At 40.1% G+C, this 27,223-nt stretch overlaps 1 protein-coding gene and 1 long non-coding RNA gene across 4 annotated transcripts in view; one reads left to right on the top strand and one right to left on the bottom strand.

Annotated features, from left to right (window-relative positions):
* The window catches only part of Atp2b1 (ATPase plasma membrane Ca2+ transporting 1), a 105,978-nt gene that overhangs the window by 43,559 nt on the left and 35,196 nt on the right, over nucleotides 1–27,223 (bottom strand). For all 3 annotated transcript variants that reach the window (XM_028783081.1, XM_028783080.1, XM_028783083.1), the window contains exon 2: nucleotides 9,755–10,184. In XM_028783081.1, coding sequence (XP_028638914.1) covers nucleotides 9,755–9,962 — 208 coding nt within the window. In that variant the 5' untranslated portion in view covers nucleotides 9,963–10,184. The remainder of the gene's footprint in view (nucleotides 1–9,754; nucleotides 10,185–27,223) is intronic.
* LOC114634482 lies at nucleotides 2,425–3,266 on the top strand. Its single transcript, XR_003713329.1, has 3 exons — nucleotides 2,425–2,489; nucleotides 2,620–2,658; nucleotides 3,247–3,266. It is a non-coding gene; the product is annotated as an uncharacterized LOC114634482 (long non-coding RNA).

The raw sequence follows: 27,223 nt of genomic DNA, 5'->3' as shown, positions 1-27,223 counted from the left end.
AAAATGCTTTGTTAGTTTATTTTTTTAATCCTTATTTATGGAAGAACAAAGCGTTAATTTTAACACAACCTCTAAAGGCATCTCTACTAAAATGTTGGTTTTAAGTAGACTGGTGAGATGTTTGTGTCATGAAGCAGAAGATTCACAATGGTCTCTCAAGTAAGGGAACTACAGCTACCACTACTGGTGGGGATGGGGAGCTGGACTGCAGGATGGCACATTCATTGTTTAGGGTGTGGGGTGAGAAAGGTAGGAGGAGCCTGAGAGAGTTGACAAATGCCACCTTTCCTTTCCTTCACTCTATCTATCAAGCACACCCCCCACCCGCCCTGTTTGTTCCATCATCCAGACAAACACAGATGTACAAAGAATCCTCTAATGAAAAGTGCACATGCTGGGCGGTGGTGGCGCACGCCTTTAATCCCAGCACTTGGAAGGCAGAGGCAGGTGGATTTCTGAGTTTGAGAGTTTGGGGCTAGCCTAGTCTACAGAGTGAGTTCTAGGACAGCCCGGGCTACACAGAGAAACCCTGTCTCGAAAAACCAAAAAAAAAAAAACAAAAAAAGAAGAAGAAGAAGAAGAAGGAGAAGGAGGAAGAAGAGGAGGAGGAGGAGGAGGAGGAGGAGGAGGAAGAGGAGGAGGAGGAGGAGGAGGAGGAGGAGGAGGAGGAGAAGGAGAAGGAGAAGGAGAAGGAGAAGGAGAAGGAGAAGAAGAAGAAAAAGAAGAAGAAAAGTGCACGTACATGGTGGTGAAGGTGTCAGAGGTACCAAAATACTTCTCCCTCTAATTTGTCAAATCAGACCTTAACTTTTTAAACTTTTTTATTTTAGTTTTAAGATCCCATTTATGAGAGACAAGAAAGAAATCGGGAAAGGACCACATTACTCGAAGAGAAGGCTCTTGTTTTCGGTGCTTCGGTTCATCTCAATGCTGAGGCAAGAAGAGAGCCAGACATATCTGACTACATTGCTACAACAGGAAACAAACATAGAGATCCGAAGTCCCACTGCTGAATGTACCAAGAGAAGATTCCAGAGAGTTTTCTCACTGCTAAGTGTAACATGGTCACACTTCAAGGCTTCAAAACGTAACTTTCTGGCACTCTAAACTCTAGACAGAGTCACCAGAACAAAGACAAGAGAAGACTACAGTAATAAAGGGGACACTGGAATCCAGGAAGTCTGGGTCACTTGTTTAGTCTCCTGCTTCCGTGATCTCACATTAAGGAGGAAGAAGGCTGAGTGCTTGTCTGGTTCATGTTGGTCTCCACTTTCTGAGAAATGGGTATACATTTGTTTTTAAGTCTTCCTTAATGAAGATTACAACTGATCACACAACTAACATCTGATCAGCTTAAGTATTACCATGATAATTCCCAAATTATAGGTCACAATTTCATCTTCTATTAGCTATGATGCTTTATGTTAATACTGAAAAGAAAAGCCACATAGTTAAAGAGAGCACTAAGAAAATCCAGTAGCTTTAAGGAATTGTGATTTTCCTAACCATCACGTACAGCTAAGCACATGCTTACGCCATACAAGACGGAAGCTGCTGGTGAATTAGAAGACCTAAAATGCAGGTCCCATACTGAAATCTTGTTTTACTTTTCATCTTGGAGGAAGCAGCAGTACTGCTTGTTGGAATAACTGACAAGGTTGTTTGTTTTGAAGAAAAAAAGCAGAAGGCATTATTAACTCTGCAAATAGAAAATTACAGGGTAAAAGTTCATTAAGTAGGGGGAAGACAAGTTACAAATTTGAATGCTGTAAGTGGTAAGCCCATTTGGAACACAAACTTAATTATAGATTTGATAATCTTGGTATTATGAAGGGGAAGAGTTTTGTGAGTTGCCCAAAGATGTTATTTACTGATCAACAACTTCCAGACAGCAGACACTGCTCAACATGCTAGGGGCCAGTTCTGCACTCAGCAAGTGTAAATTATGTCTGAGAGAGACAAATAGATTCATTAAGACATTTAAAGATACATGGAATTCAGGGAAAAATGATTTTTCAGAGGCCCCCAGAATTCTGAGCAGACTACTTCCTAACAAACTACCATCTGAATGAGTCTGAACGATGAAGAGTCAGACACGAGAAAACCAGAGGGAGGCACTTCCAATAGTAAAAAAACACAAAAGCCAGAGATCAATACAAGGTTACAAGACTTAGGAACCAGGAAGCAAACAGTGTGGCTAGGGTCCAGTGAGAGAGGAGCAAAGAAAGAATGGGTAAAAAAAAAAAAAAGGGCAAGATTGTGGGATTGTGGGGGATAGGAAAGAAGATTGTTATTCACTTTAACTGTGATGGAAACTACCTGATGGTTTTAAAGTAGGGAAGTGATAACTAATGTGTAATTTAGAAAGGTCATTTACGCTGCTGTGTTGGAGTGCTCCAGGGGAAAGACCAGTCAAGAGGCTGTTGTGCAGAGAGACAGGAGTGCTTGGCTCTGCGTTTTAGATGGAGAGGAGTAACTGGATCTGCCAGGTACCCTGGAAGGAGATCAGACAATCTCAAGGAATGATTGGATGTAGGATGAAAGGGAGAGGGAAGAAGAAAGAATGGTATCTAGACTTAACTTTTAACTGTCCTCTTTTCTTTTTTTTTTTGGTACAAGGACTTGAGTGGGGGTGGCTTACTGGAATGTTGGAAGCAGGTGGGTTTAACTGAAAAATCACAGCTAACATGTGCACGTGAGTGGGTGGATGGCGGTTATTCACCAAGATAGGGCAGGCTTTGGGAACCTCGGGGTTGGTGGAAGGAGAAGGAGGACTTAATAGTTCTGTTTTGTAGACCTGAGCAGATAAAAAGCAATATCTAGTAAGATGACTGCTAGTCATATTCAGAATGAATATGCAAAGTCTGAGCCAGAGGGTCAGCAACATATAAGGATTCCGAAGGTACCAGCTAGATGAGAGCATAATTAGAGAGCAGGCAAGGATAACATGAAGGACGCACTATGACGGAAGCCAAGACAGAAGGAAGCATGCTCACACAGTACTACAGACACTTCTATAAGAAAGAGGTTTCAAAGATGACACTACTGACTACAGGAAATGCTGGGGTAGTGTGAGAGGGCTGAGTAAGATACAGGCAGAAAGTGGCCCATTTTCTTTCACTAAACAAAAGATGATGACCTTGATGAGACCCTTCTAGCATGTGTGGAAGATAGTCTGGTTAGAAAGAACTGAGGAGACAATGGGGAGGACTGAGTGGAAACCATCTTTTTTTTTTTTCTTCCCAGAAGTGTAATGCAGTGGGGAGAAACAAATTAGTAAAGGTAAGTTAAGAATATTGTTTGTTTTCTCAAAGATGGGTGGCAGATATTAAAGCGGGTTACCTCCCAAGGAAATGAGGATGGCAGAGAGATGACAGGATGGTATAGGACTCGTGGATATTATTAGAGGAAGACCTGTAAAGAAGCAAGGGGGATGGGATCCATGTGAGGGTGTCAGTCTGACGGACATCAGGGAGACGCTGCCACTGCCAAGCAGAGTACAGACAGGGAGGAAACCATCTGGTCTTGGGTTTTAAATTAGAGAAGTAGCAAATTATTACAGATAACGTATCAAGAAATATAATGAAATTTCTGCGGAGTCCTGTGAGCTTGGCTGACTATAGCAGACTGGCAACCAGTCAAGGTCAAGAACAGTAAGCTTCATAAAGAGAAAATACAACCACAAGCCACAGAAATATCCAAATTTATACACTTTCTATGTCTGCATCCACCAAGGTGGGGAGAAAAAAATAGCCTGAAACTGATCCTATGAACAGGTAAGACAGAGTAACCGAACTATCTTATACTTGAGAGGAGAGAGAATCATAACCAATTATATCAAGTCACCATGACTCTCGTAAGAAATATACTATCTCAATTGTTGCTTCTAACTTAGGAGACGATGAGAAGGTTTACTGGAGTGTCTGATGCAGGCAGATTTAGCTGAGAATCAGGATAATCCATTCCACATAAAACTAGGAACTGGGTGACTATGGATGTACATATGTGTACATGTATATGGTGGTAGGGTGGGTGTATCAGTTAAGGTGACTTTGGACAGAAGGACATAGACTGAAGAGTATATGGAAATGTGTTCATGTACAACCTTCTTCATTGTTTCCGTTTTGAAGGAGGAGGTGATCCCTCACTGGCCCTCAAACTTTTGATCCATCCATCTAAAGTCAGACCTAAACACTCATTCCCATATGCTACCGTGTGCCAGGCGCTGTGGAAAGGTACTGAACACACAAGAGATGGGGCAGGCAGGATGCCTTTCCCTGGTTCTTGACCTTAAAGGACTCAAGAGTTTGGTAGGGATGACTAATAAGCAATCACTCAGACACACCCAGTGTATTACATATTAGATGGCAGTGAAGGGGATACTAACAGAATATACACGAAGAAAGGGATTCCAAGGTCACAGGGCTGTGGTGGTCGAAGGAATACCAATACACTCATTTTAGCATCTCAATCCTGATTCTCTCCTTATACAGTGCTGCAGGTGGAGGTAACGTGTGCTAGACACTAAAAAGACTAGAAACGAGAGCTGACATGAGTTTTAAGAAAAATGAGAAATTCGCTGCTTCAAACATTAGGAACCTGAGATAGGAAAAGGGATCAACTTTTTTGAAAGACAAGACAGTGGATCCTACCCATAGGGTACAATGAAAGAGGCACTGTTGGGGAAAAAAAAAGGAGTTAGAATTTCCAAGGCTTAAGGACCACACGAGAATGGGTTTAAAAAAACTCACATCAAAGCCATTCAAGTTTTTAACTTGGTAGCAACACTGGTAACAGTTTCAGTAGAAAGGTTTGGAGAGGTTCAGGAACAGAGTTCTAAGAAAAGAATGAGGAATTGGGGCTTCACCTTCAAGGCTGAGGGGAATCGTGGGTAGGCACTGTTAATACGGGAACTATGAGTACCAGGTGTTGGCTTATGAAGTCAACGTCAACAGGCTTTTGGATAGCATTGCCCAGTAACAACCCAGGAAAGTACAGGAGAGGAAATGTCTAATACCAAGAAAGAGAACTCCAGGAGTATGTTGGGAAGACAGAAAGGGAATATTTTGAAAGGGAATTCAATCTACTGTCACCTAAAAATGAAACTTAAAAGCACAAGAGAAAGTCAATGGCATGCTACTTCAGGTTCACGTATGACTTTTAAAATTATATACATGCCACAGAATTGGAGAACTAGTTAAAACGGCCTTTAAAAAAAAAAGTTTATAATCAGTGAAAACAAGTGACCGTAGCAGGCACCAAAATAACATTTAATTCTCGACTACAGTGGCAATACATTTCTTGGGCAAGCTCATGCAGAAGCGCCACAGAACTCAGAAGCATGAAACCGTACATGCTAACACACCGTAGCCATGCAAACATGGGCTGAACATCTGTGCTATTCTGCAAAGCCGAGCACAAACCATGGCGCATGAGAGCATTTTTGTACTAGCCCCTAAGTCAATAATGATTTATCCCTAGGGAAAGGTCGATTTTCTCCAAGAGTTAAACTATATTGCCACGTGGATACAAGGTCAAAGTACACTAGGACCGGAGACTTACTTCTAGGGAGCGCAAATATAAGCTGTCACTTAAAACATGGAAACTAGGCAACCAATGACAATAGCTACTGAGCCTCTCCAGCTTCCCATCATGCACCTCAACTGTTTCTAGTGCCATTTTTCGATCCCTCTGTTGGTTTTACTTTAGCCTCTCTTTCACCTCATTTTGATAATCATCACGTACAAAGCTCAGCTTTACCTGCCTTCTTCCTTCTGCGGTGCACAAAGCCATGCCTGGTAACTCAGCATCTGTCTTTAATTTGTATTAATTCACTTTTATACTTTGTTTGGTGCAGTGTTACTGCATAACAAATAGGGTACTGGAGCTAGAGGCATGCATTCCAGAAACCTATAGTAGAGTCTTCTCTGCCACCCAATACAAAGCACAAGAAAGATAACAGGGGTAAAGTAGAAAAGACACCCGAAGCCATTGGGAAAGTTAGCAGACCGAGAAATGGGATTTAGAGTAGGATTAACAGAGTCAATACAGGAAACTAAAACACGAAAGAAAAATAGTTTAAAATAATTTTAGGTGTTAGGATGTTATAAACAGATTATTTTGGCATAAAACTCTAGAGCTCTGAGGAATATGAGATACATGTTTGTTCTAAAAGACACAGCTAAGAATATGACATTCCAAATCTTACCTTCATTTACCCTGAACTTTTCATTTCAATCCCCCTCAGGAATTATGATAATCAATCAAAAAGATGGTAAAACCTCACCTGACCAAACATGTTCTACTGGTCAACACATCTGTAGTATTCCTGAGAACAGGCTCAAATCATACCTTTTTAGAGAACACGTTGGTAAGCTGGAATTGGGGAAGCAGGAAACCCTGATGCCTGGATGGAAGGGCTACTTCTAAAGGCCACAGAGCTGAGGAGAACTCCACAGGCTGGCTACTGAATGCCTCCCACAGGGCTCTTCCCTGAGTTCCCCACCAGGTACTCTTGCTAATAATTACTGCTTCCTTCCAGCCCCAAGCCAATGGGCCAAGTAATCATGAGAAAAAATCCTTAAAACCCTTTCTTCCTTCCAGCATTGACTCTCTCAGGTATTTTGTCACTGACAGAAAGTTGACACACAAAACCATTTATCCACCATGGAACTCCAAAAATAAGTCTGTTTTTCCACTGAGGGAAAAATTAAGAAAACAAGAACAAAGTAGCTCTTTTTCAGTATCTCAACCCTTCCGTAAAGTATACGGACTGAACTTTTATAAAAAGCAGTCCCCCGTGCCATTTAAAAGCATCTACCCAGAGATACCACGGCTAAAGTGTCACTTGGGCAAGCTGTTTAACCTTTTTTTTCCCCTATAAAATAAGATAAAGGAGTTTTAAGAATAAAAGGGGCTTACACTTGTAGGAAAGCACTAATAACCAATCTAGCACGAAAGCGTTATGTAATATAAGTGTTAATGTTTTTGTTGTTGCTATTCCTAAGAAAAATCTTGGGCTGCTCCTTCAGATGTTACACAATCTAAAAGAGGCACCTCCAGCACGACTGTTCTTCTCCACTCACTTCTCTCTTAAGCATAAGACACTAACACTGTGTATTTAATTTAGACATTACATATTTAACATGATGAACTGTCTCTCTCTTTTGAGAAAAAGGTAGAGATCTTTGCTTTATTCATGGATATATGCTCAGGGCCTAAAAAGTACCTGTCACAGAGTAGACAGTTTCTAGTACTATACTTGAGCAATTTTAAGGCACATATATTGCAGTAAAATTTCTGAGTGCCAGATGTAACTTAATTTTATACTCAGAATTTCCTCCAACAATTGTCAATACCCTTCCACCTTAGGGAGATATCTGGAATCTATGGAACACACAAAGCACCGAGTCAGATCAAAAGCCATGTCAGGGAGTGACTCATAAACAAATGCACTGAAGGGACAGGGGACACCTTTAGTTTCAGTAGTCAAACCCAAGTACTGTGAAGAACCATTTCAGTTCTCATACTCCCTGAATACAGATTACTCTAACAAAAAGGCATGTATTTACTGTCTAGACACACCCCTGGCCACACAAACCCCAGCTGCTTATTTTTGACCCTGATTCACTGATGATCTGCCTGGTTGATCAGTGACAAAACCGTTAAGATTCTGGAGTGAAACATTCCTAATAAGTGAAAGCTCTGACGAGTCCTTTGGAAATATTTCCATGAAGTTTGCTGCCATTTTGGTTATACTTCAGTAACTATAAACACAAATATGCTTACAGTGGACTGCTTTGTAATCTTTAAAAAGATATTTCAAAATGAAAATATATTTATGTATAAACTGTAAAGACCAATTTAAACAGTGCATAATTTCACTTAGTGCCCCAAAGCACACACAATAAGGATAAAATGCTAATTGTTAAATCAGTTCTCCAGAGATCATTCATGGCTTCTATCATGTTGTCAAGAGTAAACAATCTCTTCTTCCCAGAATTTCTAGAAGCAAAACTTCCAATTAATTCATTAACTAATTCAAAAGTCAATGTAACATACTACTCAAAATAATAAAGCAATCTATACTACAAATTGATGAGAAATCACACTTACAAAAAAAGATGACAAGATGTAGGAGAGGTATATTCAGCAATTAGGAAACAAAAACTCTAATAACTTATAGCAACAAAATACAAAAATATGGCTGGGTGAAGAGCGGTCATATATCTGAAACTGAAGTTCAATATACACCTCTGCAGTACTTAACATCCAACCTATGGATTATGTATATTAGGTAAGTGCTCTGCTATAGGGCTACATTCCTAGCCACTCAATATTCCCGTTTTTGAATAAATATATGTGACAAGGAGGGTTCTTTAATGTTAATTTTCCTATTAATTTGGTGATCATGAAACATTTGCTAGCTGAGTTTTAGATGAAATACAGTAGGAGAAGAAGAGGAGGGGTAAGGAGGAGGATCTGGGGCGGGGGGCGGGGGGGAACATGGAGGCGGATGTTCACGTGTCTCCACCAAAGATAGTTGGTATATCTAGGTTGGGTATTGGGTTACACTTCTGATTGTATGGGTATCTTGTTATTGAGCATTACTGAACTTATAGAGCCTTTTATTAACATTTTAAATAAATAAATAAAAAAGAAATATAGTATCAATGAGTAAAGAAAATAAATAAACCTAATAATGGAAAACAGCACATTAAGGGATACATCTAGCATGTCAAAAAGTAGGGTAATCGCAAACCATGTGTGCATAATGCACAAGCCTAATATTACTAAGGTAGACCAGAAAGCCTATGACGTTAGTAATTCTGACTTGAAAAGATACAAATAAACCCTAAGGTATCCCGCAGTGAAATGATGTCATTTTAGGACGTGGGTGAGCATGGACTCTGAGGAGTTCCTCAACACTGTGGTCATCAGAGAACTCAGAGGGCCTACCTGTCATAGTCAGCAGTGAGCACGTTCACACACAGCTACACAAGTGCTCTCAAAGAACTCTGCTGGTCTGATTTAAAATTCCCCAATAATGCTGGAAATCATCTTTTGCTGTTACATAAAGGATTGCCATCAGCAGTAATGTTAGGAAAAGGTTCAGAGTTAAACAGCTTAATAATAAGGAAAACTTTGTATCCTTAGCTTTATGAACAGTAAGACTAACTTTGTCAGACCATTTCTAAGGTCATAGCACAGGAAAGTCTATGCTATAAAACAAGGGATTCCATGAAACTAAAGCCTTTTCAAACACAGGGAAATCTGACATAATCTGACCGCAGAAATATTTACTGAGAGACTCAGTGCCATCTAATCCAAAAATTTGTGTTCAGACCTCGGTCAACTGATTATTAAAAGTTTAGATTAAGTCCCATGAGCAAAAACCAACTTTGACGGCTACTGGAAGTGAGAACTATTTTAAGACACGGGCAAAATGAAGGCTAGTGAGCAGTTTATTTCCACTGAATCCCCTGGGGGGTACCACTCTCAGTTCTACCTTCTACACCTCCAGTGAAGGGCAATCTTGTTATTGCAAACTGGAACACTAATGCAGACAAAAGGACAAAACAGGTCAGCTTACCATTCTGAAAACTGTTAAGCGACTAGAACTGTCACAAGCTGATAACCCATTACTAAAATCATGGCATGATCATGCAATAACCAAGACAATATAAATATGTCTCCATCTGAGCTGGATTAACACTACTCTCGGCTCCAGTGACTAATCAACACCAAGACTTACCTTCATTGGGAGATGTTTTCAACTTGGTGCAAATTCCATAGACATCTCCATAGCTTTCCTGTATTTTTCGTAATGCATCTGTGGACCTGAGCTCCATAAGAGCCCGCAGCTCTGTGAGCGTAATTCCAAAGTCTCCATCATGATTAGCTTCTTTCAAAGAGTTTTTCACACCGCTATACGCAACTGAGTTGTTCGCCATGTCGCCCATTACAAGGATAATTTATTAGGAGGAAAATGTTTCCCAAAAGAATGAAATTTTCACTTGATATTATTTCCAAGATGAAAATCTTTTAAATATGAAAATCTTCCTTAAACCAAAGACTCATTGTATGACTCTATAAAGCAGTATCAGCAGCAATGATTCCCAGAGAAGTATCTTGACCATTGGCCCATGACTTGTTTCTTCCTCTCAATCTTGAGATGTATACATCTGTAGGAAGAAAAGATTTAGGTGTTAATAGTTCATTCTCAAGAGCATTTATTACCCATGCACACTTTAAATGCTACCAGGTAGCTAAATGAAGTACACTAGTTACAAATATTCATGAATTATGGATTTGGATCATAGTATAACTTCCTTTTTTTTTTAAAGGTTTATTTAGTCACTAGAACTCAGTATCAAATGAAAGTGAACATTGTTACTGACCTCTCTCTCTCTCTCTCTCTCTCTCTCTCTCTCTCTCTCTCTCTCTGTGTGTGTGTGTGAGCATGTGTGTGATATATTACTGTTATCCAGTTACAAAGTGCTTAGTTCCAACTAGTTAGCTCCAACTTTGCTAGTTGCCTTAAACCCATCCTCTCGTTTAACTACTAAAATTAAATAATATTATTTCTTACTCTATCCTGAACACTAAAGCCTAGATAAATCGAATTTTCAGCTAACTCAATGGATGGAAATAGCTGGTCTCAAAGCCAGAACTCCTTCTTATACATTGGCCTCACCTAGCTTGCTAAACCTTTCTATATATATCAAACTGCCTATGAAAGGGTTCAAGCCTCAGAAACCCAGCAAGCATTTTCCTGCATTACTCCTTGACTCTGTCATCACTCCGTCGTCCTCTGAAGTTCTAAAGCTATCTTCCATTCAGTTCCTGTCATGCTTCCACCTCCGGATATCTATCTACCTAGAGTTGCTTCCTATGCCTTCATCTTTTCCGCGTCTTCATTTTCTTACCGATTATCAACTAGTCTACATGATACCCTATTCTTAGAACCAAGAATTATGGGAGACCATGACAGACAATAAAAGAATGAGTATAATAAAATATAAAAATGAAAAAAAATAGATAATAAAAGTTTGAGGAACAAATACAGTTTTAATTTCTTCACTAGTTTTTCAGTTCATCCCTTTATAAGTACCTAAAACTGACCTGTCAAGTCCTTATCTAACACCCTAACGATCGGATGTATAATATTCCCTGATAACTGCAGCCTTCCATGATCATCATTATCCTAGATTCCTGGGTTTAAACTCATGCCATCTTTGATTCCACCCTTAACAATTTCACTCTGCGAGTCTGGTTAAGTCTTCCCATGACAGCACCTCCTGCACCCGTTCATTCCCTTGCATACTTGGACGCTGCATTGTTTTTAAAGGTATTCGAGGTCAAGCTTCAGTTAACTGAATCAACCTTGCTCAACTCAAACAGTCCAACCCCCTAAATAACAAAGTATCTGGCGACTAGAAAAGAGTCGTACAATTACTTTTGACCTACAAAGCTGCTAGAAGGATGTATGTATACCATGGTTTGTGGTCCACACACATCAGCAGTCTTCAGTGTCAAGTGGAAGGACTTACACCCTACGAGTGTTAAGTTCGGTAGAATTATGCATGTACTCCACAACTCATATTTCTATTAAATTTCCAGACAATACAAGTGCTGTGTGTTCAGGGAGCATCCTGACAACTCCTGGAATGAAATGGAAGCTGGCTGTAAGGCTAAGTAAGCATTTTTATCTGCCGTGCTGAGGAGGGCTGGCTAAGTAATGCTTGTTTGCCTTGCCTTAAATCTGAGGGAATATAGAGGTAAGACTTTATAAGACAGTTTCATTCACTGTATTCTTACTCCCACTTCATAAACCCTATGTTTGCTCAATTACTGCCATTTTACCCATCTCCTAGGCCAAGTGGGTTCCCACCTACTCACACCAATTATTACAATAAGCAACTTAAAAACCAACCGAGAGTGTGGTTGTTTGATAATCTTCAGTTTCCATACACAAAATCTGTTGGCTAGAGCATCACAGTAGCCCTAATATAGATTAGTTACTGTAAGAGACAAAGTTAAGATTCCTGTCTGTGTTGTGACAACGGCATGTGTGTCCATTTAACCACTGACCTGCTACTCCCATCAATTGCCACGTATGTGATGATCTAAGGTATTTGCTACAGACAGGCAACAGAGAGGTTTCTTCACCTGTCCGCCTTTTTTTTTTTTTTTTTTTTTTAAGGCATAGCTGTAAGTCCTGTATATTCTAGACTGAGATGTAATAAGGAGACATACAAGTTACAAAGAAAGTCCCCTGTTGTTTAAGTGTCTGGAATAAAGGAAAAGTGGCATTCTGGGCTCAACATAAGAATGTCATTCCAGTCATACAAAATCATCTTCCATCACACACACACACACACACACACACACACACACACACACACACACACAGTACTTTTAGCCACTTCCCAGCACCCTCTGGTTTCCCTCTGATTCCTCTCTCTCACCCAGTCCCACAGTGACTATTTCCCCTATTAGAATCCGATGCCCTCTCCACCTCGGGAGCCATCAGCAGCATTAGCGTTCATAGCCTTGCTGTCTTCCCCTCTATCCATGGTGAAAGGGTTGGAGGAAGTGATCTGGCACAGCTGTCCGACAGCTGCTGTTTTCATGGTTGCAATGACAACGTCAATATGTAGATACAGTGATTCATGACACTCTTCCTCATCTCTGGCTTTTAAATCCCATCCATTCTTTTGTAATGGTGTGTGTGTGTGTGTGTGTGTTGGTATACGTGTTCCATTTTAAAGCTGAATGTGTATGAGTCACTTATTTTCAACACTCTGCCCATGTGAGGTATGCCTCTGCATTAAGTGTCTCCGCAAAGAAAGAACATCTCTGTCCTAGGCTATGAGTTTGCTAACTTGTTTATTTAGGGAAGCGATGGTAGCACTTATGTTTTTTTATTTGTAGGTACCAATATTTGTCATTTCCCTGAACAGATTTAAATAAGATAAAACAATGTTATTCACTGGATGTTCTTAAGTACCTTAAGAAAAGGGATACTAACTGACCTAGGAGTAGAAGCCACATACCATGCTTGTACTACTCATAATATGCCTCCACAAAGTTTTCCCATTTACTAGGTGACAATGGACATTTCTGTTGGTCAAAAAGCAGTCAAATAACTCCAAACACATGATCTATACAATCAAATCAATACTAAACTGAAACTTGTGGATTTTGGTTGTCACCTCAACAGCCTTTCCCCAGTTCTTACTAAATCTGAACTGACTTCCACAGAAAACCATTGTCCCCATGGTCTTCCTACTCCAGAAGTGTAAATGAGACCTGAACAGACTGTCAATGAGATTTCTGCTCTGCCTCTGTGTTACCTATCAGCTTGTTTCATCTTACTGAGTTTAAATCTGTGAGAAAACACAAGAACTACCATGATCACTGAGCAGTACACAATCCAACAGGGAAGGCCAGTCGGGATGGACGATGGATGAGTATGTGCCTCCCTAGTCCTCCCGAGGCATCCTTTAAGGCCCTGGCTTAAACAACGAATAGTTTGTCCTGTCCTTGACTTTTTCCAACCATTTTTCAAGAAATTGATTTTAGAAGTTGAGTTTTCTATTATTGGATGAGCCAAGAGCTTTGGTTGAGTACATGATTACATTCAGTTCCATTACACTTAGGAAACAGCTTGAGAAAAGGCTGTGCAGGAGAAGCACTGAAATGCAGAGCAGCCTCTCTCTGAAGTAGATCACCAACGACCTACTAATTACACAGGAGCTGCTTTCTCCTTCTAGATGATCTATTAGCTCCTGCTGCTATTTCCTTCTTTATTTGTTCATTCAGCTCAGCCAGTGACTGACAAAAATGCCAAGGGCAACAAAAAAAATGATTTATTTGTTAGCCTTAAAGTTATAGTCATGTAAGAGACAGACTAAGTTTGGATTCAAATAAAATACAAAATGGAAATCAGATCATCTATTTTGATGCCCTTTTGGTTCTTCAAAGAGATTTCACCTTCTATTTTAAAGGCTTAAGAAAAAAAAAATGTTAGGTGGAAGCTGAGACCTCAGAAAGGTGGTGTCTTAAAGAAGACATACAACTCTATTTAGGACACCTAGCCTATAAAATTTATCCCAGAATAAATGACACTTCTAACTAAACCACCGTGTGTAGTCTGAGGTTTTCTGGAAATAGACAGCTGTAGCCCGACATAGGGCAAGAACAGCTATAATCTTCATATGGGGAAAGTAGGTGGATTCTTCCCACACACAAGTTTCCCTAGGAATGGGCAGAGACACAGGAGAACACAAAGGATGATTGGGAAGTCCACCTGCTAAGTAAGCTCAGAGACAGCACTGTTAATAACACGATCTCAATTCCTCCTTTCACAAGGTCGAGACCGCAGGGGAAGTTGTATGAAAGTTACCTAGATTCCATAAAGGACAATAAGGTAACTCCAGACTTTAAGAATCATTTACATAAACTAAAAGAAATATAGGAGAAGAGCTAGGCAACTTATGAAATGAAATATGGAGTCATGCAAAGCATTCTATGAAATGACTTTAATACATATACCAACATGAGATTCGTATAATAGCCAAAAACACGTGTTGTTATTACTAAGAACATCAGCAACAAGCCTGCCTTCTGAATGAGCTTTCCAACTATCTGACGAAGTGTGCTTATTCAATGTATAAAAATTTAAAGCTGGGGAATCGAAAACTGTTAGATAACAGATCAAGAGCAAACACACAAATGGGAATAAGGCTACATTTATTTGGCACACATGTATGATCATCTTATATTTAATTCCGAAACATAACTTTACAAATATGTATAAAAATGTGTCATATACGCAAGACAAAGGCCAAATTGATCAAAGCTAAATATGTGTTAACTTGATTATTACTTGGCATTATCAAGCTAATAGTAAGGTGTCAACCTTGATCATAAAAATCACCAATTTTCTGGAATAATACGACACTTTGTAAAATGAATTTAAACATAATATTAACAATAAGCATAAGCCCTCACGTTGTTGAGTTAAGAGTTATGAGGGAGTCATAGAATTTAAGGGATAGGATATGGGAGATAAAATCCAATTTCCCATTTTACAGATACTGAAGCCAAACACTCTTGATCGCCAAGTATTAAACACTGAATCACTAAAACAAGCAAATGAGTAACCCTGAAATCAGGGTACAGTTCTTAACAATGTGCTGGTGTTGAGGTCTACCTGCCACCCAGCAAAATAACTGTCTTGACAATGTAAACTTAGCCATTAAATAGATCAAAGAACTCAAAAATAGTTTGGGATTACAGATTTCTCACAAAAGAACATGTAAAGAGAACTCCATCTTCTTAACACCCCCCTTCTCTCTCAGCATGTGTGGAATATGCATGCACATGTGTGTACCAGCATAAAATCAATTCTATTCCCTTTGTACCCTGACAGGCAGCTAAGAGACGGATCACTAACCTCTGTAACTGTTTCTTTGTGACCAGCATTTTATCCATAGCTGCTTTGTAACTTAGAGAACCAAACTGCCCCGGCCAGTCTTCCTCAATTACATTCAAGTTAGTGTGGACAACCTGAACCTCAGCCCCTTAGAGCAGTGGGTTTCAACCTTCCTAATGCTAAGAGGCTTTAATACAGTTCCTCAGGTTGTGATGATCCCCAACCATAAAATTATTTTCCTTGCTATTTTAAAACTGTAATTTTGCTACTATTAAGCATCAAAATATAAAGATCTGGGTTTTCCAACGGTCTTAGGTGACTCCTGTGACGCGGTCATTCAACGCCCAAAAGGGTCTTAACTTACATGTTCAGAACTGCTGCCTTAAAGGTCCCTTGATGGGATGGATAGATAATTACTACATGTTAGACCAGACCAACTGTCTACTCCACTGAAAAATTATGAAAAGGAAAGAAATGTTCTACGCTGTCTTGTGTCTCAGCAAGAAAAGTATAATTCTTCACACTACGCCCACAGATACTTCTGCAGGAGTGCAAAACACCTTTCACCAGATTCCTGCCCTAAATCCCTGGTATCTTTCAACAACTGAACTATTTTTTCTTAAGAAGTGATAGTCTCTTCCTGCCAACTATTCGATATAATTCGAATAGTAGGAAGAGCGTTTGGTCTAATATTATAGTTTCAGAGAGCACATAATCACTAATGGCGAGAACTTCCTTTACAAATTACAGCGCATCCCAATTATTTCACTAAATCAATTAGAAATTGGGTTAGGAATTAGGAAGCCAGGGGAAAAAATCAAATTTAATATGACTCAGAACTTCTGCTTTATACTTTTCAAAGAACTTAAAGAAAACCTACTCATCTAAAAGAACAAAGTCTTCATAGCTTAGTTAGAAGTTAATTCTTATTAAATGCATGTTGTCTGTAATGCACCCCCCCACGCTCAATCTTTCTCTCTAAGCAGGATCTCATTTATACAGAACTGTTACAGAAAACAAGCACTGTTCACAATGCCTGATTAATCAATCTCCAAAGATTCATGCCTACCACTCTGACTCCCTCAGTAATTTACTTATCTTCTAGAAGGCTATTCTAGGCAGGGACTTCGTACTGTAGAAGTAGCTGCAGCTGTGTGGAGCAGTAAGCCCAGCATGAAGGCTTCGGTGAATATGTGGGGGTAGGTGGGGGGCGGATTCTTAGAACAGAAGAGGACCTAACCTGCTCTCTTGTCACAGCTGTCTTCTTGAATCTGTAACGATATGAGTCACCTCTCTGTGTCTTTCCCAGTGAACTGTGACCTCAGGATACGATCTGTCCTATTGATTTTTAACCCTCATCTGTGTCTGGGATACAGTGAGAGTTCAATGTTTATTGAGTAGAAATGCTTTTAGTTTGTGCCCTGAGCTGTAATCTATTTGAAAAGGCAGCTCTGCATAGAGTAATGGCAATTCGATAACAGAACAACCAAAAACACCTTAGAGCAACATGTTTAAAATATATGCTAATTTTGGAGAAGGTTAGCATTGAAGGAGTTTTTCAAGCCATCTTGGTATTAGAGATGGATCATTTTTATTTCTCTTTGAATCCTTTTAGACAGTAGAAAATAAAAAGTACTTCAGGCTGTGCTTGGTGGCACATGTCTTTAATCCCAGCAGTGGGGAAGAGGAAGTAGGATCTCTGTGAGTTCAAGATCAGCCTGGTCTATACAATGAGTGGCCAGCCAAGGCTCCACAGTGAGACCCTGCTTCACAAACAAACAAACAAGCAAACATATATGCATGTATGTATATAAATACATACATTTCAGAGAGTGTCAAATGAACTGTACACTAGTGACAATCATTCAGAACAATGGTCCTAGATCGTTGACAGCAGGCCAAGCAATAATTCTGCGCTTTAGTATTTCATAAAACTTGAAGGACAAGGCATGCTTATTTGAAGACTAAACTGTTAAAGTTAACCATGCCAAAACAGAAATACATCAAATCAGTGCAGGAATTAACTTAGCAAGGGCTCCTAAGAAACAATGACATAAAACGCCCGTCTAGTAAAGGTCATTTAATCAAATGTGGGCTCAAGGCCCACAGGTAGCTGCAATCCTTTGAAATGTGCTGTTCCGATGGATGGATTTTCTCCCTCCTCCCTGATCAACTTGCTCCATTCCAGCTTCTCCTATGCAGGAGACACCACTTTCTAGGTGACAGGTGATTCTCACGTTCCTGAACCTGAAGAGCACACTCTGCCCCACTCCCCCACTCTGTTTCTGCTGTTCTAATCCCTGCACTGCCGGACTTTTGTTCCCACCACATGGTTGTCTCTGGCTGCACAGTTTCACTTCCCACAGCTTCCTTTGCTTCTTTGACTTCAAGGAAGACAGTGGGGCAGGGTTGGGTGATGGTAACTGTTCTCGTCTGGTTTCAGTCACAGAAAATGAGATTGTCTTTTAGATAATAAAAAAGTATTCGCAAGTGCAAGTGTAAATTTCCTCTTATTTCAGAATTTCACAATTAAAACACTCATAGCAGTGTCTGGCTCAGAGAAAGTATGAGGCATAGACTGGCCACATGTGTCTCTGGGCTTTTGATAACTGCCATTTCCTGCACATACTAAGACTACATGTTCACAACACAGCACTTAGTGTATACAATAAAATTTCCAATGTCAATGAACCGAAGCACAGATATCTTAACGATAACTAGAGACCTGTTTGCTTTATGATCAGTTAAGTTGGTAGAATCTTATCCAGCGGACTGGTGACACCCACATCTATGAGGAGATTGGCCTAATCTTGCAAGGATGTACCTACAGAATCAACAAATCACAACCTCTCAATCTAACAAACATGATAAATTTTAACGTTAATGTTTGTAGGTAGGGCTCTTAAAATGTGCACTGCCGGGCTCTACCTCAGAGACGTCTTCAGTTCATGCATCACACAGTAGGAACACTTGTATTTTTAAATTCTGGGATGCTGGGGATGTTGATCCTGCTGCCACTCCGGTAAGCCACTATTGTATGAGACTGTAACCTGAACTTTGACTCATGAGTTAACTGTTGGATGTCCGTCTTGATCCAAAAGTTCCTGGACAAAATAGGTAAATTACCTATGATTCTGCATTGTACTGTTCTTAATTTGCATGAACAATTCAGAACAGATTATTTTCTAAGAATATTTTGTGAGCTGGTACTTTTTTGTACTTTTTGGGTTTAATAAAGTACATTGATATTTTTAAAGTCTCATATTTCATAAATATTGTGGATGATTTTTCTACTTTCAAACTGAAAAAGTTTAAGCACTTTAAGGCATTAACTTTAACAAATTTAACAAAATGCTCTAATTTAGATAGCTACCGTCTATTCATAACTAAGATAAACTATACCCTTTTTTTTCCCTAATTCTGTTGATCTACTTAGGCATCTTTCATTTTTACAGTAAGATTCCTGGTTGCAAAGGTTGCTGGTTGGGGAGGCTTTTGAAAAGCTCCAAAATAAAGTTAATTTTATATAATCCTGTACAATTTACCAAATATAAGAACATACTATATCTCCGGTTAAATATGAGAACCAAATGTTCTATCATTTTCTAGTCTCTCTGGTGTTGAAATTTTCAGCTACAGTCAAGGAAGAGATTTCTAATTTAAAACAGTGTTCTTCCCTTCTGTTCAGGAGCTAAGAGGCAGCATGAACACTTGAATGTCACACCAGCTGCTCCGCCGGCCTACTCAGTGCTTCAGAGCTTCTAGCCTGTCAATTCACAAGAACCTACCCTTACATGTTTAAGGAAACAGGATGCTCATTATATCACTGAACGGCCTCACAAAAATAAAGCTGGTGGCAGTACTGAGGAAGGCTAACTCTTGTCTGTAAATTGGCATGAGCTTTCTGTTTTATTAATCGAAAATTCTCTATTTCAAAGATTTGGCCCAGTACTTCAAAACTGAGCACAAAGCTAGGAGGACAAGACACTTGCCCATGTCTTCATTTCTATTTTATTTATGGAGTTTGACTATAGATGGTCTTTTGCAATTTCTAGTTATAGGTACTGAAGAGGAGCTTGAAAAATCAATACTCCCTTTCATGCTAGTTCAAGTAATTTGGCTGAAAAAGAAGCTATATTTTAAGAAGATATTAGGCAGCATTTGATTTATGGTTAACTCAATAAAGTGCAAAGAGTCTGGGCATCAGGAATGTGTTGACCTGGGGCGTAATCCATCACATCACCAATGGGCCTCTAACCTCTTCACGTATTTCCAATCTTTCTCCTGTAACCCCTCCGCCACCACCAATTCCTGACCTTCCTTTGTTTGTGTTCTGACTGTAACTGAAGACCAGTGGCACCATTAAGGTCATCACCTAGAATTGCTCTATTTTCAGATTTCCTCTCTGGCACAACTTTTCTCACTAGTTTACCAAATCTTGTCACATGTTCTGACTTCTAAGGCCACCAGATTCCCTGGCAGTACTAGCTTCCCTCAAAAGCTAACTTCCCAGGGTCTTTGTGTGACTTTCTCTGATCTTCCTACTATGCGCATCTGGTTAATTAGTAACCCCTCGAAGACACAAACCATCTGGTTAAGGAATACTCAAAAGGACATCTTTAACTAATTGAGGAGGTGGGTGGAGAGGGGGGAGGGGAGGAGAGAGAGAGAGAAAGAGAGAGAGAGCGAGAAAGAAGAAAAGGTCTCAGCATGCATTTCTAGGTGTCCTACAAGTCAGTATATTACTGGCTGGGCTTGAACTTGATGCAATCCTCCTGTCTCTGTCTCTGGCTTGCTTGCACCAACCATGCCTACTGAAAAACAAAGTAAAACACTTCTTAAGGCTAGACATAGAGACACACACTTTTAATCCTGGAGCCCAGGAAGCAGGGGAGACAGAGGCCAGCCAATTGTTCTGGTCTACGTAGCTAGTTCTGGTCTACATAACAGGCTCTAGGTCAACCAGGGCTGTATAAAACCTTGTCTCAAACCAAACCAAAGAAAACCAAAGCACCAAACCAAACCAAACCAAAAACTAAAACAACATCCCTCCCCCCACCAAAGAATCATGTTTTAGTTCATTAATGGTGCGCATGAGTCACGGTAATATACAACTGACTGACGTATCTTATCTTCCCAGAGTACTCCTATTCTGATTTCAAAACTTTCTTACATTATTTGCACTCCTGGAGTAAGCCTGTTTCCTTAACTGGCAAGCAGGACAGCATCTCAATGCCTTTTTGGTTAGGTTTCTTACTTGGCTTTGCCAGTATTCACATACATTCTACCCCATGAAAGTCCATCTCTTTCTCTTCCCTTAAGAAGCATCCCTCTCCTGGACTTTCTTAACCCACGAGCTATCCAGTTCCATCTCCTCCTACTACACCTACTAGGAACATCTGTCCTCAATGCAACCTCATCCCTGAGTCTCTCCTTGAGGTTGGCAACTGGATCCATCCCTGAGCACATACCACTGAGATGAGATTACAGTGATTAACGATCTCAGGTTGCTTTCCAGGCCCCGCCGTTCTCTACGCAGCTGTCTCATTACCCAGCATCCCTCTCTTCTATTCACTGTATCACTTGGTTCTCATACGTTTCTAACCAAATTTACTGGCTTTTAATATCTTTACAGCATCCTAAATGAGGGCATCACTGCATCTATTTGCAGGACTCTCTTGGCAACTCATACAACAACATGGCCTCCATTTGCTACCTTGATCTCTTGCTCCAGGTAACATTATAACTGTGGACCCACATCACCATCTAAATATTTTGCAGTACTTCAAGTGAAATCATGAATATTATACTTAACATCTGTCTCCTGTAAGCCGTTTCTTCCTAGAGTTCTATCGGTCCCAAAGACACCTGAAAAAACCCCTATGTCCATATTCACATACATTCTACCCCATAAAAGGCCATCTCTTTCTCTTCCCTTAAGAAGCATCCCTCTCCTGGATGTTCTTGACCCATGAGCTATCCAGTTCCATCTCCTTCTAGCACACCTACTAGAAACATCTGTCCTCAATGCAACTTGAGGGCTGTTCACAGTCTACAAAGGGAAAAAAGCAAGTGTACAAGCAAGCACAAACAAATATGACCCAAGTTCTCACAAAAGAAATGGCGAACAAACAACAAAGTATTAATGAGTCTGTGACTTCAAGAACGACTTCTGGCTTCACTGTCTAGAATTTAGCTCACCTGGACCAGGAGTGCTGGGTAGCGGTAAGAGGAAAACAGCCATGACACTCTGATGCCATCAGGAGGGTGACAACAAGGAGGTGGCACAAGAAACAGCTGGTCTTGTGATAAAAGCATTACAGAAACTAATCTTCTCTTCTAAAGTACAACCTCGGCTTCCATGACAGAATGCTAAAATAACAGCAGCACTCATACACAAAAGAAGGTGAAGGTGGGGAGATAGCTCAGCAGTTAAGAGCTATAGTCTCTGTTCCAGAGGTTCAGGGTTCAGATCCCAGGACCCACACAGGCCACTTGAAACTGCCTGTAACTTTAGTTTCAGGGGATCTTAGAGCCTCTGGTCTGCAAGCTCATGCACACTCCCCTCCCCTAGCCCACACACAGAGGCTCATACATTTAGGTTAACATAAAAAAAAAATAACTGAAACTGAAGGTTAATATAGAACCAACGAGAAAACACATAATCCTTTAATTAGCCGACTTAGTGATTCTTTCTGCTGCTAGTAACGACAAGGGAAATCACTTTATTGGATGAAAGATATTTGTGCCATCCTTTGAGAAGACCAGAAACAAGTATAAGTTCCCTTCTTAGCATTACAGAAAGTGAAGTGAATGAAGGAGGAAGATGGGGATTGGGCAGTGATGGACACTGGGGATGCCTCTAGCTCATGAGAAAGTAGTAAGTCTCTGGAGGTCTTCAACAGACCCACAAGCTAGCAATAAAGGGCCTCAACTGCCACACTGGCACACGCTCCCTTGTGAAAGCTGGCCTAGTCCTTTTCCATTAATTGGCTTCTCTTTCATGGATGTCTGACCTGAAAGCATGGAAACATCCATTTGTGTTCCTATGGTCTTCCAGGGCCTCTGTAACACATGCAGCATGTACTGCAACCTCTTGTGCAGACTGCATCCTTTCTTGTTTAAACCCCACAAAGGTCTGAAGGCAGGATAGTCATTCATTTCTGCATCTCCTAGTAACCACTCAGGCAACAGTCCTTTGTCCCCAGAAACTGCTCAACACAGGGTAATTAACTGATCTGGAGCACCCGTGGCCACATCAGTAAAGACAGCATGGTCCTTTATGAAGGAAGGCTCATTCAGGTTCTAGCAAGATGGACTACAGAAGCCAGAATTCCTTCACCACTCACAAGGCCATGTGGCCCGCCAGTTAATCAGAACAAGAATGACGGTCAGTCCACAGTTTCACAGATTCCACGTCACATTTTCTTGAACTAGCAGAGTGACATTGACAAATACTGTTTCACCTTCCTAATTTTTCAAATGTGAGCAAATTGTTAATTGTAACCCTCCAGATTTAGCTTGCTGTTAGAGCCAGCACTGATACAGAATAATGAGCACTCAGTGAACTCAAGCTATTGTGATGATTTTGACTCCCAATAAAATATTTTAACAAGTTTCCTATTATACATTTAATTAACCCTGCATTGTGGAGGGCACATATTATACATTTATTAAACAGATAAATGTGTTAATTTTGGTATTTGAAGGTATGTGAAGTCCTTTCACACAGTGACTCCAAATAAAATTTAAAAATTACAAAAAACTGAAGAATTTTATAACAGCTAATTTCCAAACTCAGTTGGTTCATATTTGAAAGAACAGTGTAATGGTCACTTAAAGGGGGAGGGAAAAAGTTTTCTTCCTTTGGTTAAAATCAGATATTTAAATTATTAAATGTTTAAGATTCTTGAAAAAAAAACATGAAAGAAAACTAAGACGAAAACCTGGAAAACTCTTTGCTGCATAATATTTAGGGAGGAAACACAGGAATATATGTACCCAACAATATATGTACCCAACAATATATGTACCCAACAATTATTACCAAATAATGTAGTGAGACAAGAACTGGCAAATATTAGGCATAAATGAACAGCTAGCTTCCAGGTTCTATTTAAAATAATAAATGAAAAGTAAATATATTAAAAAATAAACAGTAAACAATTCCCTATTGTTTCAAATGTCATTTGTACAACACAAAGTCAAAATGCTGTTTCTATTAACTGCTTGTCATTCTGATTTTAATCTACCAACAGGTTACTAAAATGCCAAGTGCAATGACATCAATGTCCTAGTCTTATGTCTTTTGGTCAGTTTAATAATGTAAGTACTGAATAACATCTTCAATACACTTATGAATAAACCCAAGGAAAGGAAAGGAAAACTGTACAATACAGTGAGATATACGGCCTTAGGAGAACCTTCTTAGAATTGGAACACAGAAAAGCAAGTATAAATGTCCAGGCCATTTTAGGTAAGAAAAAGCTTCAGACTTCAACTGACTTGATGGAAACATCTAGGAGGAATTAAAAAGTAAAATCCTTGTCAAGCCAAATGACAGCACCATTTCTGTAGATGAAAACCAGTAAAAAAGCAGCAGTGTCACGAGGGTAAATGCAGTACATGAAGCTGAACAGAAAGAACACTTTACGCAAATGTCCTTAAAAGAATAAAATAGAGCCCATGTCCCAAGATCTATGACTACTAGATAGAGTGAATAAATTAATTTAACTCAATGAGGGGTGCGGTACATAAGGAGAAACAGGATGGCCAATCACAGCAAAGCAAGCAGAAACTAGTTAGGCTTGAGAAGGAAAACCCAGCCTTAGTCATCAGCATAAGGTGATCTAAGCACACGGTGAGGTTGGGTAGTCTTTGTGCCACAGACGGAAGGAAGTGAATCACTAACAGTAGTTACCAGAATTAAAGCGTATACCCGAGCAGGTACTGTGCTAAGTCACTTGTGGTATGTACACTGTGTGGCTCATGCTAGGTAATCCTCTCATATACATTCCAACTTCTTACTTAGTAACTTCGTACTCTTTTGTCTGTGTAACCTGTCTATAGTGAAAAGAACAGGCAGGATTGCAGAGTTTCTCACGACGACGTTTTTTTTTTTTTAAAAAAACAAACCTGAAGTAGGACTGTGAGATGGCAGTGTGTTTGCTGTGTACACTTTGGTGTGGAGGCCAGGTGTCGGCACCAGGTCTTCTCTGTCACTTGTCACCCGTTTTTGAGTTAGGGTTGCTCACTGAACTAAGAGCTCACCATACCAGCCGGACTGACTGGCCAGCATGCATCCGAGATCCTCACAGCCCTGTTCCTTAGCGCTGGGCAGTTTGAAGAGGAGGGTTTACAAATGGTGCCTCCGCTCCTGGCTTTCACATGTGCACAGTCAAAAACACGTGTACAGGTACACTCATATAGACCACACACGGAAAATGGGAATTCAAATTCCATAAATCAGTTAGCTGGCATTGTGACTTTTATATCTATCTCACCAACGCTGTCAGGATGAGTCTGAGTGAAACATCTAGAATGTAGTTATGCTGAGCTTCAGTGACTCTGTGTTGGCCTCAATACGAAGTCAATCTACTACTGGGTACAATAATTCCCATCCTATGAAATCCTCTCAGAGACAGCTAGTCCTCTCCTTCCCAAGAAGAGACATGTTCACACCATCATCTGCTATCTCTTCCTTCTTCAAATCTGAGTTTAAGAATTAGCATCAAAGGAACAGGATTTTCAACTAGGGTATCTAGCAGGTCATATCTGCTGGCTTCAGTTTTCTCACGTGTGTGCAAATAAGATGAATCACCTTCCCCTCCTTATCTACACTTCTCATGTACTAACCCTTTCGGATTCCATGCACAATTCCTTCTCTGAGTCTGACTGGCTTTCCTATTTGCTTTCTATCTCTCCCAACCACTACTTCTATACCTACCTCTGTAGAGTCCAAGCTCCAGTACTTAAACTCTTTAGTACTCACTTAGGACTTCAGACTCCTACCCTACTCTACATGGCACTGTGGAATACAGTCGTGTATATCTCTGCACATGCAAGGCATTAGAGGCTAGTGCACACCTGAAGGCCTGCACACTAGAGTGTGTGTTCAGTTCTAAGTTCAGACTGCAATTGCACACTGGTATTTTCCTTCCCAAGTTCTGTTTGTTGCTTTCACTTGCTTGACACTAAAATTTCAAACTCTAAGCCTAAAATTCATTCCAGTAACCAATTCTGGTTGTTCTAAAGAGGGACTAACTCACGGAACTCTAACAGAGATAGCTTCTACCAGCCCAGTAAAACATGACTCTTCAGTCTTTGCACACAGGAGACTCTAAGAGGACAATGGTACATGTTGCATTTCCTGATTTTCTACTCTATCTACCCAATATTTAGCCAGTCCCTCTATAACAGTGGCTCTCAACCTGTTGATCACAACCCTTTGGGGGCAGGGGGCACATCAGATATTTACATTACAATTCATAACAGTAGCAAAATTACAGTTGAAGTAGCAATGAAATCATTTTATGATTGGCGTTCACTACAACACGAGGAAATGTATTAAAAGGTCACAGTATGAGGAAGGTTGAGAATCACTGCTCTCGAACTCTCCACTGTACTTTTGAGGCATAGTATCTCACTGAACTCAGAACTCTTCTCCTGGCTGGAGACTGCCCGGCCAGCAAGCCCCAGAGATCCTCCTGACTACCCCCAGTGCTGGGACTACTGATGTGCACCACCCTACCCAGCCTTCTACGTACGTTCTCAGAATCTGAACTTGCTGAGCCTTTTCCCTGGCCTGTCAAATTCTCTTTATTTTAATCATATCCACCCTCTGTCTATTTCTTCTAAACCTACTAAAATTTCATATTATGTAAGAGTTATAGGTCCTGTCCATTAAATATGAATATGGCTAACAACATTTCAGGGCTGCCATAAGGATTAAAACTGAATGTGACATCTTTTCTCTATGATGCAGTTGGAAATCCTTCTTGTTATGGCAAATATAATTTAGAAAGCGTAAGGATTTCTATCTCCTTAAAAGAGGTAGCACTGATGTTGTAAATATTAGCTAAGACTAGGGGCTTTTAATAGGTAAATAAGTAATGTGGATAAAATGCAGTAAGAAAATACACAGAAGATAACTTACAGGTAGTTTTTCACTCATCAAATATTTAATGCTGAATTTCCCTAATACTTTATTACCATACAGTGCATCTTTCAACTAGTGTATATATTTCAAGACTGTCATGCCCATTTAGTTTTAATCCATGAACACATTAACATGAGAAGAACATGAGTATTTAAATATTATCTCTTTAGTCCCAGATATTGTGGGCAGAGAAGAAGACAACCCCCCCCCCCCAAGCCCTCCAAAAAGAAGATATACAAACATCTGCCTTCTACTACAGGCACAGTAAGTATGCCATGGTTTGTAGTGTCTGCTCTGAGATAGGTTTCACTAAGCATGGCAGGCTGGCCTGGAACCCATGATCCTCCTGTCTCAGCCCAACCCAGCTGCACATCCTGATGCTGGTTGATTTCCTTTCTTCCACCTTCCTTTTCGTCTTCTTTATTTACAGTTCCATAAAATTGAAGGCGAACAAGGGGGTGGTGGTGATGGTAATTCAGCTTTCTGATTACAGTCTGTGGGGACTGGCAAGAAAATGCAAGTAATTTGAATGAATATAGGGATAGGTAAACTGTGAGCACAAGGCAGAATTAGAAGATAACTCTTAAGAACTGTTCCTGCCATAGCAAAGATCCTTCGTATTA

The sequence above is a fragment of the Grammomys surdaster genome, unplaced genomic scaffold (assembly GCF_004785775.1).
Source record: "Grammomys surdaster isolate TR1022 unplaced genomic scaffold, NIH_TR_1.0 958, whole genome shotgun sequence".
Classification (NCBI taxonomy): domain Eukaryota; kingdom Metazoa; phylum Chordata; class Mammalia; order Rodentia; family Muridae; genus Grammomys; species Grammomys surdaster.
Note: the sequence above shows the minus strand (reverse complement) of the source record. Positions and strands in the feature narration are given on the sequence as shown.